Source organism: Corylus avellana, chromosome 1 (assembly GCF_965113065.1).
Source record: "Corylus avellana chromosome 1, dhCorAvel1.hap1.2, whole genome shotgun sequence".
NCBI lineage: Eukaryota > Viridiplantae > Streptophyta > Magnoliopsida > Fagales > Betulaceae > Corylus > Corylus avellana.
The window spans coordinates 41,026,843-41,040,854 of NC_142490.1; the positions used below are offsets into that span (position 1 = coordinate 41,026,843).

The 14,012-nt window shown below is 33.6% G+C and overlaps 1 protein-coding gene across 2 annotated transcripts; it reads left to right on the forward strand.

Moving 5' to 3' along the window:
- The first annotated feature begins 9,074 nt into the window (after window positions 1-9,074).
- LOC132171440 (uncharacterized) lies at window positions 9,075-12,494 on the forward strand. Of its 2 annotated transcripts, XM_059582751.2 has the most exons (4): window positions 9,075-9,195; window positions 9,286-9,469; window positions 10,899-11,060; window positions 11,958-12,494. In XM_059582751.2, exons 2-4 carry the CDS (start codon window positions 9,458-9,460, stop codon window positions 12,204-12,206), a joined length of 423 nt encoding a protein of 140 aa, XP_059438734.2. In that variant the 5' UTR covers window positions 9,075-9,195; window positions 9,286-9,457; the 3' UTR covers window positions 12,207-12,494. The 2 variants fall into 2 exon arrangements, with proteins under 2 accessions (XP_059438734.2, XP_088367711.1); XM_088511585.1 differs by having other exon boundaries at window positions 9,075-9,469.
- The last annotated feature ends 1,518 nt before the right edge of the window (window positions 12,495-14,012 follow it).

Here is a 14,012-nt window from a genome sequence, read left to right on the forward strand (position 1 = left end):
GCTGCGCGCCCTCTTTGTTGCCTTTTGTTATCAATTCCCCTCCTCCTCCTCCTCCTCTCCTGCCCTCCAACAAATCTTCCAGATATATAGGGTTAATTAGGTTCTATTTGGAATTACAGTTTCAATAAGTACGATTTTAAAAATTAAGTTTTTGAAATAGTTACTTTTTAAATCGCAAGGTAAAACATATTAAAAAGTTTTTTTTTTTTTTATCAAATATTTGTTACGTGAAATTGCAGATTTTTTTCCTATTTTAAATTAAGTGTTTTTTAAATCGCAATGCCAAATGCTTTATTTTTTTACCATATTTTTTAAAAGTATAAATTATTATTGCGAAACCGCAATCCCAAACGCACCCTATTAGCACCCTATTAGTTTTCTAATTGCTTGTAGTATCGAGTAATTATAAAAGTCACTTTTGTGTTTATCCTAAAAAAGATGGAGGCTTTAAAATTACAATTTGATCAAAATTCAATAATGATCAATCACAAGGTCACATTATATCTAGCCTAGTTTAAACCGGATCAAGATCGCACCGAATGCAATACATTATATCTAGATCTTTCAAAAAGAAAGATTGTTGTTGAATAGCCGAATCATCTTTTTGGATTAAAGAGAATAGTTCGGCCACCCCCATTAGTCGATTTGTAGTGGCTACTTCTAGCAATTCAAACTACTTTTTTTTTGCTTTAAGATTTGGGCGGTTCGTTTTAAATAAATGTGTAGTTAAGGTAAAATGAATTGCATGTTGTGTGCCACCTTCAATCCGTCCAAATGTACCTACTAGAAGGACCGGACATAATTGGGCCGGCCGGCCGGTTACTAATTTGGTAAAACATTTGAGGGATAGATGGATCATCGATGTACTTTGCATTGGACGAGACAGAGTTGGCATGGTGAAGGACAGTACGGAAGATAATACCTCTCATCAGGAAATTTCCTCCGGATATTCCCGGATCCGGACACATGTGACCCGTTGCTTTCGGTTACCCTTTCGTAGAAAATGCCCCAAGCCAAAACCAAGGAGGTGCACTTCAACAAGAGTTTTTAATTGCCCACCTCTCACTCCTAGGCTTTATTTTTTTCAGGCAAGAATACTATATATGGAGTATATGAATTTTTATTAGTATTTGAGAAATATATAAGTTTTTTAATAAAACAATTAAAAAAAATGTGATTTTCAAATATTCAAAAAAATATTTTAGAAAGTGGAAATGAACGTAAAATTTGTATATAAAAGTGAGGAACTATTTTATTTTTATAAAAAAAAAAAATAGAAATGAAGCGGTTTTATTTAGTTATAAATGAAAAATGAAGAACATAAATCAAATAGTATAGACGGTTTATATATTGGAAATGAAAGAAAAACTATTGTTTATATATAGTTTTTCTTTCTTGTCCTATTTTGTTTAATTTTTAAATATTTATGTATCAAACTGCCTTTGCACTTGAAGAGAAAATAATTCCTACAAGGTACTTAGGAGTAGATAAATCATGAAAATCTTATATTCTTGAAAATTCTATTAGATTTCTAATTATTTTTTAAATGTGGAAATAAGTCACTTTCCAGGAAAATCCGTAAATGCTTAGATTTCTCGATTGAACCAAATGTCACGACACTTGCACCATAATATATAAACTATGTTTATGATTAGACAGCATAAAGTGAGGACAACCTAGTCATTAGGCTAGGCAAATTACAAATGTTATCACTTTGGCACATTTAACTGTATTAGAATCCTCTCATCTAGTAAAGTCTCATGGTCTAGATTAAATTTTACAAATTTGAATAGTTTATACTTTGTCATGTGATGAATTTGGTTTCATCTACTTGTCTGTCTTAGCAAGAAAACAAGAATAGTTTATACTTTGTCATGCGGTGAATTTGGTTTCATCTACTTGTCTTACTTAGCAAGAGAACAAGGACTGCGAAATTCAAAATAATAATTTTCGCTTCATAAGACGTAATTCTTAGCCGATTGAACTATTTTTTTAAGACAATTAATATATCAGTTTAACTTACGGGAATAGTCCTATTTGTTTTTCCTACACATAAAAGCAGGAACCCTATTCCACCACTTCTTGACCCTACCTATAAATAATAAGGCCCATTGTAAGAACCACCAGCCACCCATTTACACTAATTCAATGGCTGGGTGAAAGGTTGGTGAGCCACTGTCACCAGCTTAGAGGGGAAAAAAAAGTAGGAGAAGAAGAAGACTGGCACCAGGAAAATGGTGGGGAGAAATGTTGACAATGATCAACTATGGCAGATGCCAATTGGATTCTCTTCCCCGTGACTGCCGGGCTGAGTTTTGGGTCTGTCTTTTTGACCGAAAAACTGGCAGTCCATACATATAGACTTTTTTTTTTTATTGAATTATTGTTTTTAATTAACAAAAATGAGTGGCTGAGATAATATTTTAAAATTTAAAATTAAATGGTATCACAATATCAATATGCTTGTTTTGCCATAAAATGACAACTTCACCGAATCACCTATGGTCCTATGGACCTAACTTTACAGGGCAGTTAATAAATAGGGTAAGTAGCTATCATATCAGCCTAGCTCTTCTAAATAAGGGCCACTCTGTGGTGTGGTGTGACTTTCATACTTTGCTTTTAGTGTTTTCTGTTAATTTAATAATTTAATAATTAAATATACTTATTTTTATTAGTTTAAATTTTTGATATGGATCGGGTGGCCAAAGCCACAGTTCATCACCATTCAAGTTATTTCACCAAGTGCAATGACTTTAATTTGGATCATTTATTTCAAGTAAACGGCTTAAAGGTCTGTCATATCATCGATCCATGTGAAAATAAAAAATGTGCATCTCATTTGTCTCACCTCTTCACCCACCGCTATCTATTTACTATTACTTTTAAGGGCCGTGATTCAGAGTATACCGCGTATTTAGCACTCCGTGAAGGAAATTTTTTTTTTTAAATATTTTAATGCAAAAAAAAAAAATTGCACTGGCGTGCTAAGCACGCCGCGTGCTCTTTTCATTCACCCTACTTTTAAAGCCCAAATGACGTAGTATTTTCAGTAGACTCTTTATAAAGAAACCTATTTTTTAAGTTTAAGAAATATGGTCAAAAAATTACAAAAAACATCCAACAGCAAAATTCCTAAATGAATCTTAAACATAAGGATTGTTACAGGGAAACCCAATATTTTATGTTCCACTATTACAATCCTTATAATTATTAAAAAAATAAAAAATAAAAAATAAAAAGATTTTCTCTCTTTTTTCCTCTCTCCTCTCATGTTTTACAATTTTCTCTCATCTCTCTTCTCATATATATAATATAATTAAAAAAACAAATATTTTAATGATATAAGAAATGATTAAGGGAAGTTATTGAGGTGTATTTTGACATAGGGAAGCAAAAAGTAATTTGGATCATTAAATGTAAGAAAAATGACGAGAAAGCTGTTGAGAATATTCTAAAAGCCAGATTAAGAGTGACCGAATTACCCATTTAGCCAATTGTAGATGGCCAAATCACCTAGTTTGACCATTCTAGGTGGTTCGATTGTTTAAATATAAATTAAATAATTAGATTCATCACTTCTTATCAGTTTATACTTATTGGAGAAACAGTAATTTTATATGGTATCATAGCAAAAGTTTAGAGTTCAAGCCTTGTCTCTGTCTTTTACTTTATATTTTAATTAAATATTTTAAGTTGAATGTTAGTACTTCGTATCAAATTAAACTTTAAAAATAATTAAACTTATGGCAAACTTCGTTTCCCATAAGTAGGGGCGAAGTGACAGATCTTTCAACCATTCATTTGAGACCCTATTCACCGCACACGGGGATCTCAAATCTCAATCATCACCAAAGGTAAAGGTAACAATTGATCCAAAACACTTTTACTAACAAGCACTCATGATGTTGGGGGGATAGATAGTGAACAAGAGGCATCTTCGACATTATAGTAACTAATAATCATGCCCACCAACTTCTGTCCCTCACATCACCAATATCAGTACTTCTCATTATTTCTTCTGCTTCATCTATACTTTTAACCCACCAATTTTACCTATTAATTGACTCCATCTTCATCTACCCCCATACACACATATACAAACAAAAATAAATAAAGAAGCTTAATTTTTTTTTTTTTTCTTTCTTTTTTTTGGGCCCTTATTGATGAGATGTATCATGTCAACCATTTGGGTTGTGGCTTAAACCCATTCAATACTATGTTTCAACCGAAAGTAGATATAGAGTTGCATGAACTTTACTTAACTTTATGCTCGAATCTCAGTAATTCAAATAGTAAATGTGAAAAAACTTTTATAAAGTAAATTATGATTTATGAAGCGGTATTGATAAGATCATAAGATGGAGTATGTGACATGTCAACCAGTTGGGTTGTGCTTAAACACATTCGGGCTTAAACACATTCGGTACTATGTTTCAACCACAACCAAAAGCAGAAACAATGTATAAATCTTAGCAATCCATGCAGTATATGTGAGAGAACTTTTATAAAATTTAGATGAGTAGATGAACTACTCGAGACTTGCTCGGACATGCAAATATTATAAGAACTTTCTCACATTTGTTATCTAAATTGATTCGGACAATAAAATTATTAAAGATCTCTATCCTTAGTATCAAGCATAAGTGTTGGGACAACGGAGCCCATGGCACAAACATCAATAGAAGTGGAGCATGACGAAAGAATAAGTAATGGGTGAATCTCAAATCTCACAGATCTACATTCAATAATCACAGAGCCGAAAGAGGGAGAGTTCAACTAATTGTTTCAATGGATTTTCAGTCAACAACGGTCAAGGGCCGTAGCTGCTTCATAATGTGCAGATTGGATGCCCATAGATCGTAGTTGGTCTGGATTCCCCTTAATCAGTGGGACCAACACTAAAATGGGCCTGCCATTGTGATGGTTTAAGCCCAACAAACTCTAAACACTACAAGAATTAGACGCCTGCAGTCACTCTTTCTCCTATGAGACGTGAAATGAGGAGCAATCTGAAAATGAAACACAGGGCCTGTGCATTGCGGCCCATGAGCACCCGGCCTACTATCTCTAGCGATATATCCTTCATCCTTGCAAAATTGGTGGTTTGAGTTGAATCCCATTTTAGAGACGAAATTGATGAGATTACCAGAGAGATTTGTTTAGGCATGAGGTGGTGCTAACAGAGATTAGTGGGATTTTCACTCTATCTCACGTGAAATGCTTAATTCATTTTTAGATAATTTTTTACTAAAAAATAGAAAAAAAAAAAAAAAAAATTAGGGGTATATTAAGTATGTTATATAAACGGGAAGAATGCAAAATAGCATTTTCTAAACAATATAGTGGGTGATTATGATCTTCAAAATATTTTTAAAATATGAACCCTTAATTTATCTTTATAAATAATTCTTCATTCTTTCCTTGTTAATGACAAAGAGAATGGGACTCAAAATTTAACTCTTAATTATAATATTAAATCATTAATTATCCTAATAATGTAATATTAAAAAAATTAAAAGAAATATAGAGATTTCTAACAATTTTGCTTCCGGAAATCGAAATTATAGCTTGTTTTGGGATTGCGTTTGAGGGGCCTAAAAGTGCTTTTAACACTCAAAAAGTCCGTTTGAAAAGAAAGTACTCGTTTGGTAAAAAAAATTAAAAGCGCTTTTAAATGACTAAAAAAGTCTAAAAATGGTCAAAACGTATTTTTGACAAAAGCTTAAAAATGAAGTTTTTGCCCAAAAGCTCTTTTTAACTTAAAATGTTTATTTTTCAAACACAATCTCAAACAAGCTCTTATTAATAATCTAGACAGTAAATATGAGAGGGCTTTGATGACACCCACATTCCTGGTAAGTAACTGGACAGTCTAAAATTTACTTAGGCACATGATAGTCTTATATGAATTTTTTTACAATTGCTGATCAAATTGTTAAAGACTTCAATCATCCTCAATTATTGAGACCAAACACGTGAAATATTTAATTAAAATTAGAAATAAATTACGACAATGTTTAAACTTAAGGTTTTTATCAATTATCTAAAAGAAAATTAAACTAATAAAAAATTATTTTTTTTAATTATTTTTTTTTTTTTAAATATTCGCACAAAAGTATAAAGAAAAATTCGAACTAGTGATTTCCACTTTATAAAGCGTGAGCATTATCGGCAAATTAAAACCTAAATCGTCATTAAATGTTAAAACTAGAAAAATATTTGGTCACAAAGTCCAAGTCGTGCCGTGTCGGTTGGGATATTAGTAAAGGGACGGTGTCGGCGTCGTAGGGGAGTTGGCTAGCGACCAAAACTATACTTTTGTGTGGGTCTCACACACAGTTATTGCACGTGTAGTGTGAAAGCTCCATTGCACTTTGCTCACCTAACCAATCTCCTTACTTCCAACTAATCAATAATCATTCCTGTGACTGTGCAGCTTAATCTTCACCTGCTCTTTCCGATCCAACTCACTCAGGAGTTTCCACGTCACTCCCTGACCTCATCCATGCATCTCAATGGCCGGCAGCACGGATGGTTTGGTGACTTTAGTCACCCTAAGATTTAATTGCATCAATGAAAAGTTTACTCATAACTTAAATTATTATTTGTTATTTGTTCTAAAAGTTTAACCGGTAAAATAGAATAATTTTAAAAATCATTTTGTATCTTTAAAAAAATAAGATTATTTTTAAAATTATCATTTAATTAAAATTTAATAATGATTAATCATAAGTTCAATGGTGATTTTAAGAGTTACATCATCTTTAAAGGGACACAAGATGGTATATTACTTGGTAAGATATGATGGATTTAATAACTAATATATATATATATATATATATCTGTGAACCATAAGTAAGGTTTGTTGGTGCTATTTTTGGTCTGGTAAATTGTTAGCCAGCGATTTTTCTTTATGGTTGTACTGAGAACGAGACTCATGTATGTTAATGATGTTCTTGCAAAATAAGAACATGGTCAAAGCCCAAAGGGTCTTTGGTTTGAACCGAAAACTTTTCGATGTCAAAGTTAGCATCTCGTATATAGATAAAAATATTTGACAATAATATGCCTCTAACATCTATTAATTTGTGTGTGCAACGTGAGGTATGCAGAAGAGAGAGGTAAGGTTGAAAAAGAAGTCTCCTAGAGAGAGAGAGAGAGACGTGGGAGAGAAAAAAGGTCCCAGAGAAAGGGAGACTTTTCTCCTTTTATAAGCCAAGGCGGATACATGTTACTTTATGAATGAGCAATGACAAAATGGTAAATAAACATAAATAAGTGAGCATATTTTCTCCTTAACAACGTAAAATATTTAATTAAAATTGAGGTAAACTATGGAGTCAAGATTTCAACCCAAAACTTCAATTATAATATATATTGTGTTAAAACGTGAAGAGGGCATTAAAATATTAATTAAAGGATTAGTATTTATTGTCTTTTTAAGCTTCTAATTAAGGTGATTTAACAATTGAATATAGAAAAAATGATCAAAGTTACCTCCTTTAATTTTCACATGTCTTGGCTAGGTGGGTTTTTTTGAAGTATTTTCATTCTTTCATCCATCTGGATAAGAAGTAGGAAAGACTCCTGTAATCTCTTTTTCTCATTTAATTCGAAGAAAAAACAAAAACCAAATCTAGCAAACTTACCACCCATAAACTCCATTTATTAAGCATTTTATTTCAGTGGTAAGCAATGTGTATCCGTAATATGGAAGTATTGAGAGCTACATGAAATCAATTCTTACCTAAAAGGATATGCAGTCAATGAGACCATTGACTAATAACTTAAAATACCAGCCACCCAATTACCGCTGCATTTTTCTTCTCTTTCTTCTTGTCTTTTTTTGTAAGTACAATAACACTGAATCTAAGCCACAATGTGAAATTTGGCAGCCTTAATTATATATTAAATTCTTAATCTCATTAATAACACTTTACTAACTTAGATTAAATTTAATATGCATTTTAAATGTTTATAGACACTTGGTCCTATTTACCTGAGTTGAAGGGTATTTCATCCAGACTGATTTGAATGAAATTTCTGTCCTTTTAAAATACCAGTTAGCCAATTACTGCTCCATTTTTCTTTTTCTTTTTTTTTTTTTCTTTTTTTTAAGTACAATAACACTGAATCTAAGCCACAAGGTGAAATTTGGCAGCCCATTTTTGAAACTTCCTGGAAATAGCACTTCTGAAGTTTTCTTTTAATTATATATATCTATCTTTTTCTTTTGCATAGCTGGAGCTGAGCCTTGCACCGTCCCTTTTGGGGCTGCAAACTACAAAATTTCACATTCCAGGCGCATTGTGTCCCAAGCAGAGATAAGTGCAATCATATTTTGTTGATATGTTATTGTCAATCAATTCTTAAAGCTTTGGAAAAATTTTACTTAATCCCATCAACTTCAATTATTTTTGCAATTATTCCCCAAAATCCAAAAACTCTCAATTTAATATATTGAGCTTCTAATTTTTTGCAATGTCACCCGTCTATCAGGTTTTTCTGTTAAATTCTGTCAAAATTAAAATAAAAATTACAAAGATTCAGGCATGGGTATTTTTGCAAATTCCGTTAAATCTTGACTAACGCCTGAATCTTTGGGTATTTTGGTAATTTTGGCACACATCCATTAGGATTTAACAAAAAAACCTAACATACGGGTGACATTGGGAAGGTAATTACAAAAGTGATGAAAGTATATGGGAATTAAGTAAAGTTTTTCCTAAATATTTCTTTTTTAACAACGCCTGATTTAAAGGCTGATTGACAGTGTCGTATCAACAAAGTTGCAAGAAAATTTAGAACATTTCAAAATCAATATAATTTGATGCATTACATGCTTAAAATTGTTCCAAAAGCAAAAGTACAAAATGTGGCAACTGGCAACAACAAGCATTAACACCCACATTACAGTTTAATTAAACCATTTTGGTAGTTAGCTCAATTAAATATCACCAATCAGATAGCAAAGAGGTTACAAGAGATAGCTGAACAGTCCCATCAACCCTTTCACATTTCACAATAAATACTCCCCCTTCTTTTGGTCTCCACCAATCTGGTCTCTACACATTTCTGAATTCTCAAAATCTAATTTAAAATCCTGCCAGCCATCAAAAAATGATCATAAAATCATTCATCGACAGCAGCTGATGTGGTCCAGATAGATTGATTGATATTTGAAATATGGCGGTAAATTAACGGTTAAACTGTTGTTGTATGTCTGAACCGTTGGAATTATATATATAATCATCTGCTAATTTTTTATTTTTTTAAAAAAAGTTTTAACTTATATTTAAGGCTGCACATCCGGGTGGGACCCAAGTTCGTAAATCTGTGTCATAGTTAAGGAAGAATATGGAAAGACTCCTAATTCTCCAAAACATTTTCTTCCTCTGATTCTCTGGGATCAATCAGTTCCACCCAGTTCTTTCTTCTGGAGGCTGCTGACGCCATGGTCACCGAGGTAATATCATTCTCAGGATTCCTTTATGTTCTTAAGAACAAATGAGCATGTGCTTTTCTTCTTATTGGGTTTGTTTTCACATCTTTTTGGTCAATGAAAGACCAGCGTCTTCATTCAGGGTATTATATATATTGTGTGTGTGTGTGTGTATATATATATGCACGTTGGGTTTTCAATGTTTGGATTGGGTGGAAATATCTGTGCCTCTGGTTTGGTTTCTTGTTTTTGTTCATGTTTCTTTCTTTGGTTACTGTTGGATTGTATTATATATATATGTAAGAGGATCTGGGGTCTTTTTATCAGGCAAGGGCTCTAATGATTTCTCTTTTGGTTGCTGATAAGCTTTCTTTAATATCGTCTTTTATGGGATATTCTTTGTTTTGGAGATTCAGTGATGTTCTTTCTTCATCACCCTTTCTGTAAATAAGGAAACTTCAATCTTCTTTTTGTCAAATACCAAGAAAGGAAGGGTGTGGGGATTATGATGTCATGGAAGGAAGCCATGATATAATTAAGCATATTTTTTCTGGTATGGCCTACAACCCCAATCTCAAGGCAGCACACACACACACACACATATATATATATATATATAGTGATCAACACCTATGACTTTTGTAGAATATATGAGCAGATTTATTATTGCTTTTGTGGAGATATAGATAATAATACAATGAATTGGTGTAAGGCGTACAGCAAAGAGTGGGAAATTATAGAACTGAATTTGTGTCAGTAATGTAGAGGTCTACAATCAATATAATCAGCAATATGGGCCTTGGAAAGATATTGACCAACCAAAATGCAATCATGTCGGCAGTTTAACCCTCTCTCTCTCTCTCTCCCCCCTATTTGCCTGAAGACTTTTAATCTGCCCTTTTAATGGTTTTTACCGCAACTTCACCATCGTCATCTTTGCTTAATTTAGAAGATCTGTTTTGCTTTCATAGTATTCTCAGATTATTAGAAAACTTATCTTATGTCGAAAGGAAAGAATTAATTTAATCATTTAATGAATATTTTTAACGCTTTTCTTCACACATGGAATATGTAATTGAAGTGAGAAAAAAAAAAACTATAGAGATAGAATACCATGATAGAAAAGAGTGAGAATGGGTTCACTTTTTGGGGGCTTATAGATGCAGGGATTCTCCATTGCAGATAAAAATGAAACCAATTGGTTTATTTTAGATGGGCAAATTGCTTAGAATTGAAGATTTTCTCTAAGTAAAGGAAAAGAAAGCAGAGCAAATCTTGCAATGGATGGTTGATTGCATCTTGTGTTGCTATAAATCTGGAGTAATAATTCAAATTTATCTTTTTCATTATCTGAACTGCAGATGTTTGAATCCTATCAAAATTTAATTGACGGTTGTTCTGAACTTGATGAATACTAGCTAGGAAACTAGTATTAACTGATCACTCTTCTCAGAACCATGAGATACCCAGTGGATGGCCGCTTGGGCTTGGGATTATGAACATGAGACTTAGAGTGTTGCAGAGATTACCAGCCTCTGCTGCAGCAGAGCCCCACTCTTTGCGCTTGGCATCAACCAGTTTCTCCTCATTCTCTTCCTCTAACCTTGATACTGAGGTAACTCAAAACTGACCTTATACTTTTTCCTCCTTTCACATCTTTTTCTTTTATTACATATCCATGGGAGTGCATGCCGGCTTTTGCTGTCAAAGATGGATAGAAATCCCAGCAATTTTATTGTTTGGATTGGTGGTGATTCAAAGAGTCCACATGTAATCACCAAGAAAAAAATGCTAGTCACATCTGCGCTATCATCCCAAAAGGACTAGTCAAATTGAAGTTTATCTAAAATTCATTATAAAACCCAGTTTCACCTAGTAACTAAGCAATGTGAGATTTAACACTCATAACTATCTTTATAAACCATCCACTCTATGTAGGCTTTTTCTCATCTTCCTAATATGGGACCAGAGTATTACACCGCCTGTCCAAACAGGTCTTGAGCAACCTGCCCGCCTACTTGAACAAGTGAACCCCATAAAATTTTCTATCATTTGCTGTCTGAATTGCTAGTAATCCAAACAAGCGGGAATCAGAATCCATGAAAATCTTGGTTGACGTTCAATGCCATTTGATTGAAACTTTTCTTTGTCAGAATTTCAGCCGTATACAGGTAGGTATATAGGAACTTGAAGAGTGATATATTGTTTCCTGATGGCCTTTTAATAAAATAATCTTCTGAAATCTTTCAAACTAAGGTATAGTTTTCTGTTGAAATTTAACATGAATCTTCAACCAACCTGATCACTAGAAGCTATCAAACAGACAAATGTAGCGATTGATGAAAAAGATGTCTAGCACTCTTCAATTTCATAGTTTAATATCATGTTAAATTATTATTTGTTTCGAAAGCTTAAACTTATAAAAAAAATTAATTATTTAATTAAATACTTTAACACGCTCTCCTACTAATAATGTGTTGGTGTTGCTTCTACTGCATGCGAGATGAACCAGTCCACAGCATCCTTCTTTCAAGATCATAGCGTGTCACTCGGCCGGCTAATTGGGATAAGACCAGGCGAAAGATCAGGCTTCTACTTGCAAAACTCAATCAATTTTGAAGAGCATAACATGATGCCTGCAAGGGATGCAAACACTGATGTCTCTAGACATAGAGTGGACATGTCACGGGGAATTTGCATTCCTCTGTTGCTTGGTGCTCTAGTAAAGATGAGCCGGAGCAAGAGCAAGTCAAGAAAGTAATGCTTCACGGCCAGCCGGCATTCTGGCATTCAGGGGGAATAAACTTCCACGACATGGATCAATGCTGTTATGATTTGTATTCATAAACGAGCTGCTCGTCGTAATAATGACTTCTGAATTCAGAGCATTGTTTCGATTTTGTGTAGCAAGTTGAACTTATAATATATTATTCTTGCTCTTTGCCAAATTGCTTGATTTAAGTGATGGCTCCATTTGGAACTCACTTGCTAAAGCTTTGTGAATAACTTTCCTGCGTTTAAATATGACAAGAAATATGCTTGAGCCTCATCACTTCGTTTACATTTTACATCAAGAGGCAAACTAAATAGTTAGACTATCCCATTATTGTTTTTTTTCCTAGTAGTCCCCGTATTGTTACTTTATTAAGAGTAATGTAAGAGAAAAATTATATTTAACCCTTTTGATTTATATTTGATTTTTTGGTTTCTAATTTCAATAATGTAGTCTTTAGGTGCATGAGAGCGTCTTCTATGTGGTCGTGGCATGGCTTTTGTGGTCGTGCCACCACTCAGAGTGAAACACCTCATCAATTCAAGGAAAATGCTTGATAGCAAAACACATGATTAATCCTTTCACACAGTCATTGAGCCACCACCAGCCTTCGTCTGCCACCGCCCACTCGCCGCCGAATCTCTCCTCCCTCTCTCTCTCCACCGCGGGTGGCCGCACAAGCTACTCCTAGGCCATGGGGTTGTTCAAATGACTGTGGGAAAATAATATGGTGTTTTGTTCTCATTTTGGTTTTTTGTTCTAAGCTGAAGTGTCAACTTCTAAGAGCATGTTTGGGTCTACGGTTGCAGACCCAAAAAGCGCTTCTAAGCCTTGAAAAGCCCGTTTTAGCAAAATTAAGGTCGTTTGGTAAAATCCTTTGAAAGGACTTTTGAGTTTGCAAACGCTCCAAACCCACGTTTAGTCTAAAGCTCAAATTCAAGGCTTTTGACAAAACGGACTTCCAACCAAAATGCGCGCCGCAGTTTTGGTTTAATCAAAATCACAATTGGACAAAAATATCCGAACAAAATTCACATAATCACAACAATACTGATATATATACATATTTTTCCACGTCTTACATCCTCTTCAATGAATCTGAGAGCTGCAAACCCTTCTACGATTTGGAGAATTGATGAGCTCGTCGCTTCTCTTCGATAGCTGGATATTGTGGTAAGTTTGATCTTTCGACTGGGTCTTTTTGGATCTCAAGACTCTCGACCGCCATTAATGTACGGATGAGCTTCCGTTGGAATGATGGATTTTTGGGGTCAAAGATAAAGAGATGAATTTTGGGGTTATTGGTTTCTTAGTACACTCTAGTTTTCTTGGAGCGATTAGAAGGGATTTGTAGAGTGAGAGAGAGACGATGGTTCTTTTGATTTGGGCGAGAGAAAAATTTGTGACTGAAGGAGAGAGTTCTTGGAGAGAAGAAAATCCACTGATTTTTTTTATCTCTATCTCTGGGTTTCTCGTTGTGCAGTGTTGTACCCCTTGATAATCGAAAATAAACTTTATTGCATTGGTATTTGAAATTCCAGCAAAGAAAAGTGTGGTAGATATGGGTTTGTCAGATTAACTTCTTTTTTTCTTTTTTTTTTTTCTAAATTGTTTCTAGAACATATTTGTTTTTTTCTGTTGAATTATTCCTTTTTGCCCATTCATGTTTCTATATTTTTTATACTATTATTATGATTTTGTATTTAAAGTTAAAACATCAATAATCCTACATATCTTTTATTGTCATTTTTGCAACTAAAAGCACATTTTTAGTTTTGTTACCAAACATCAATA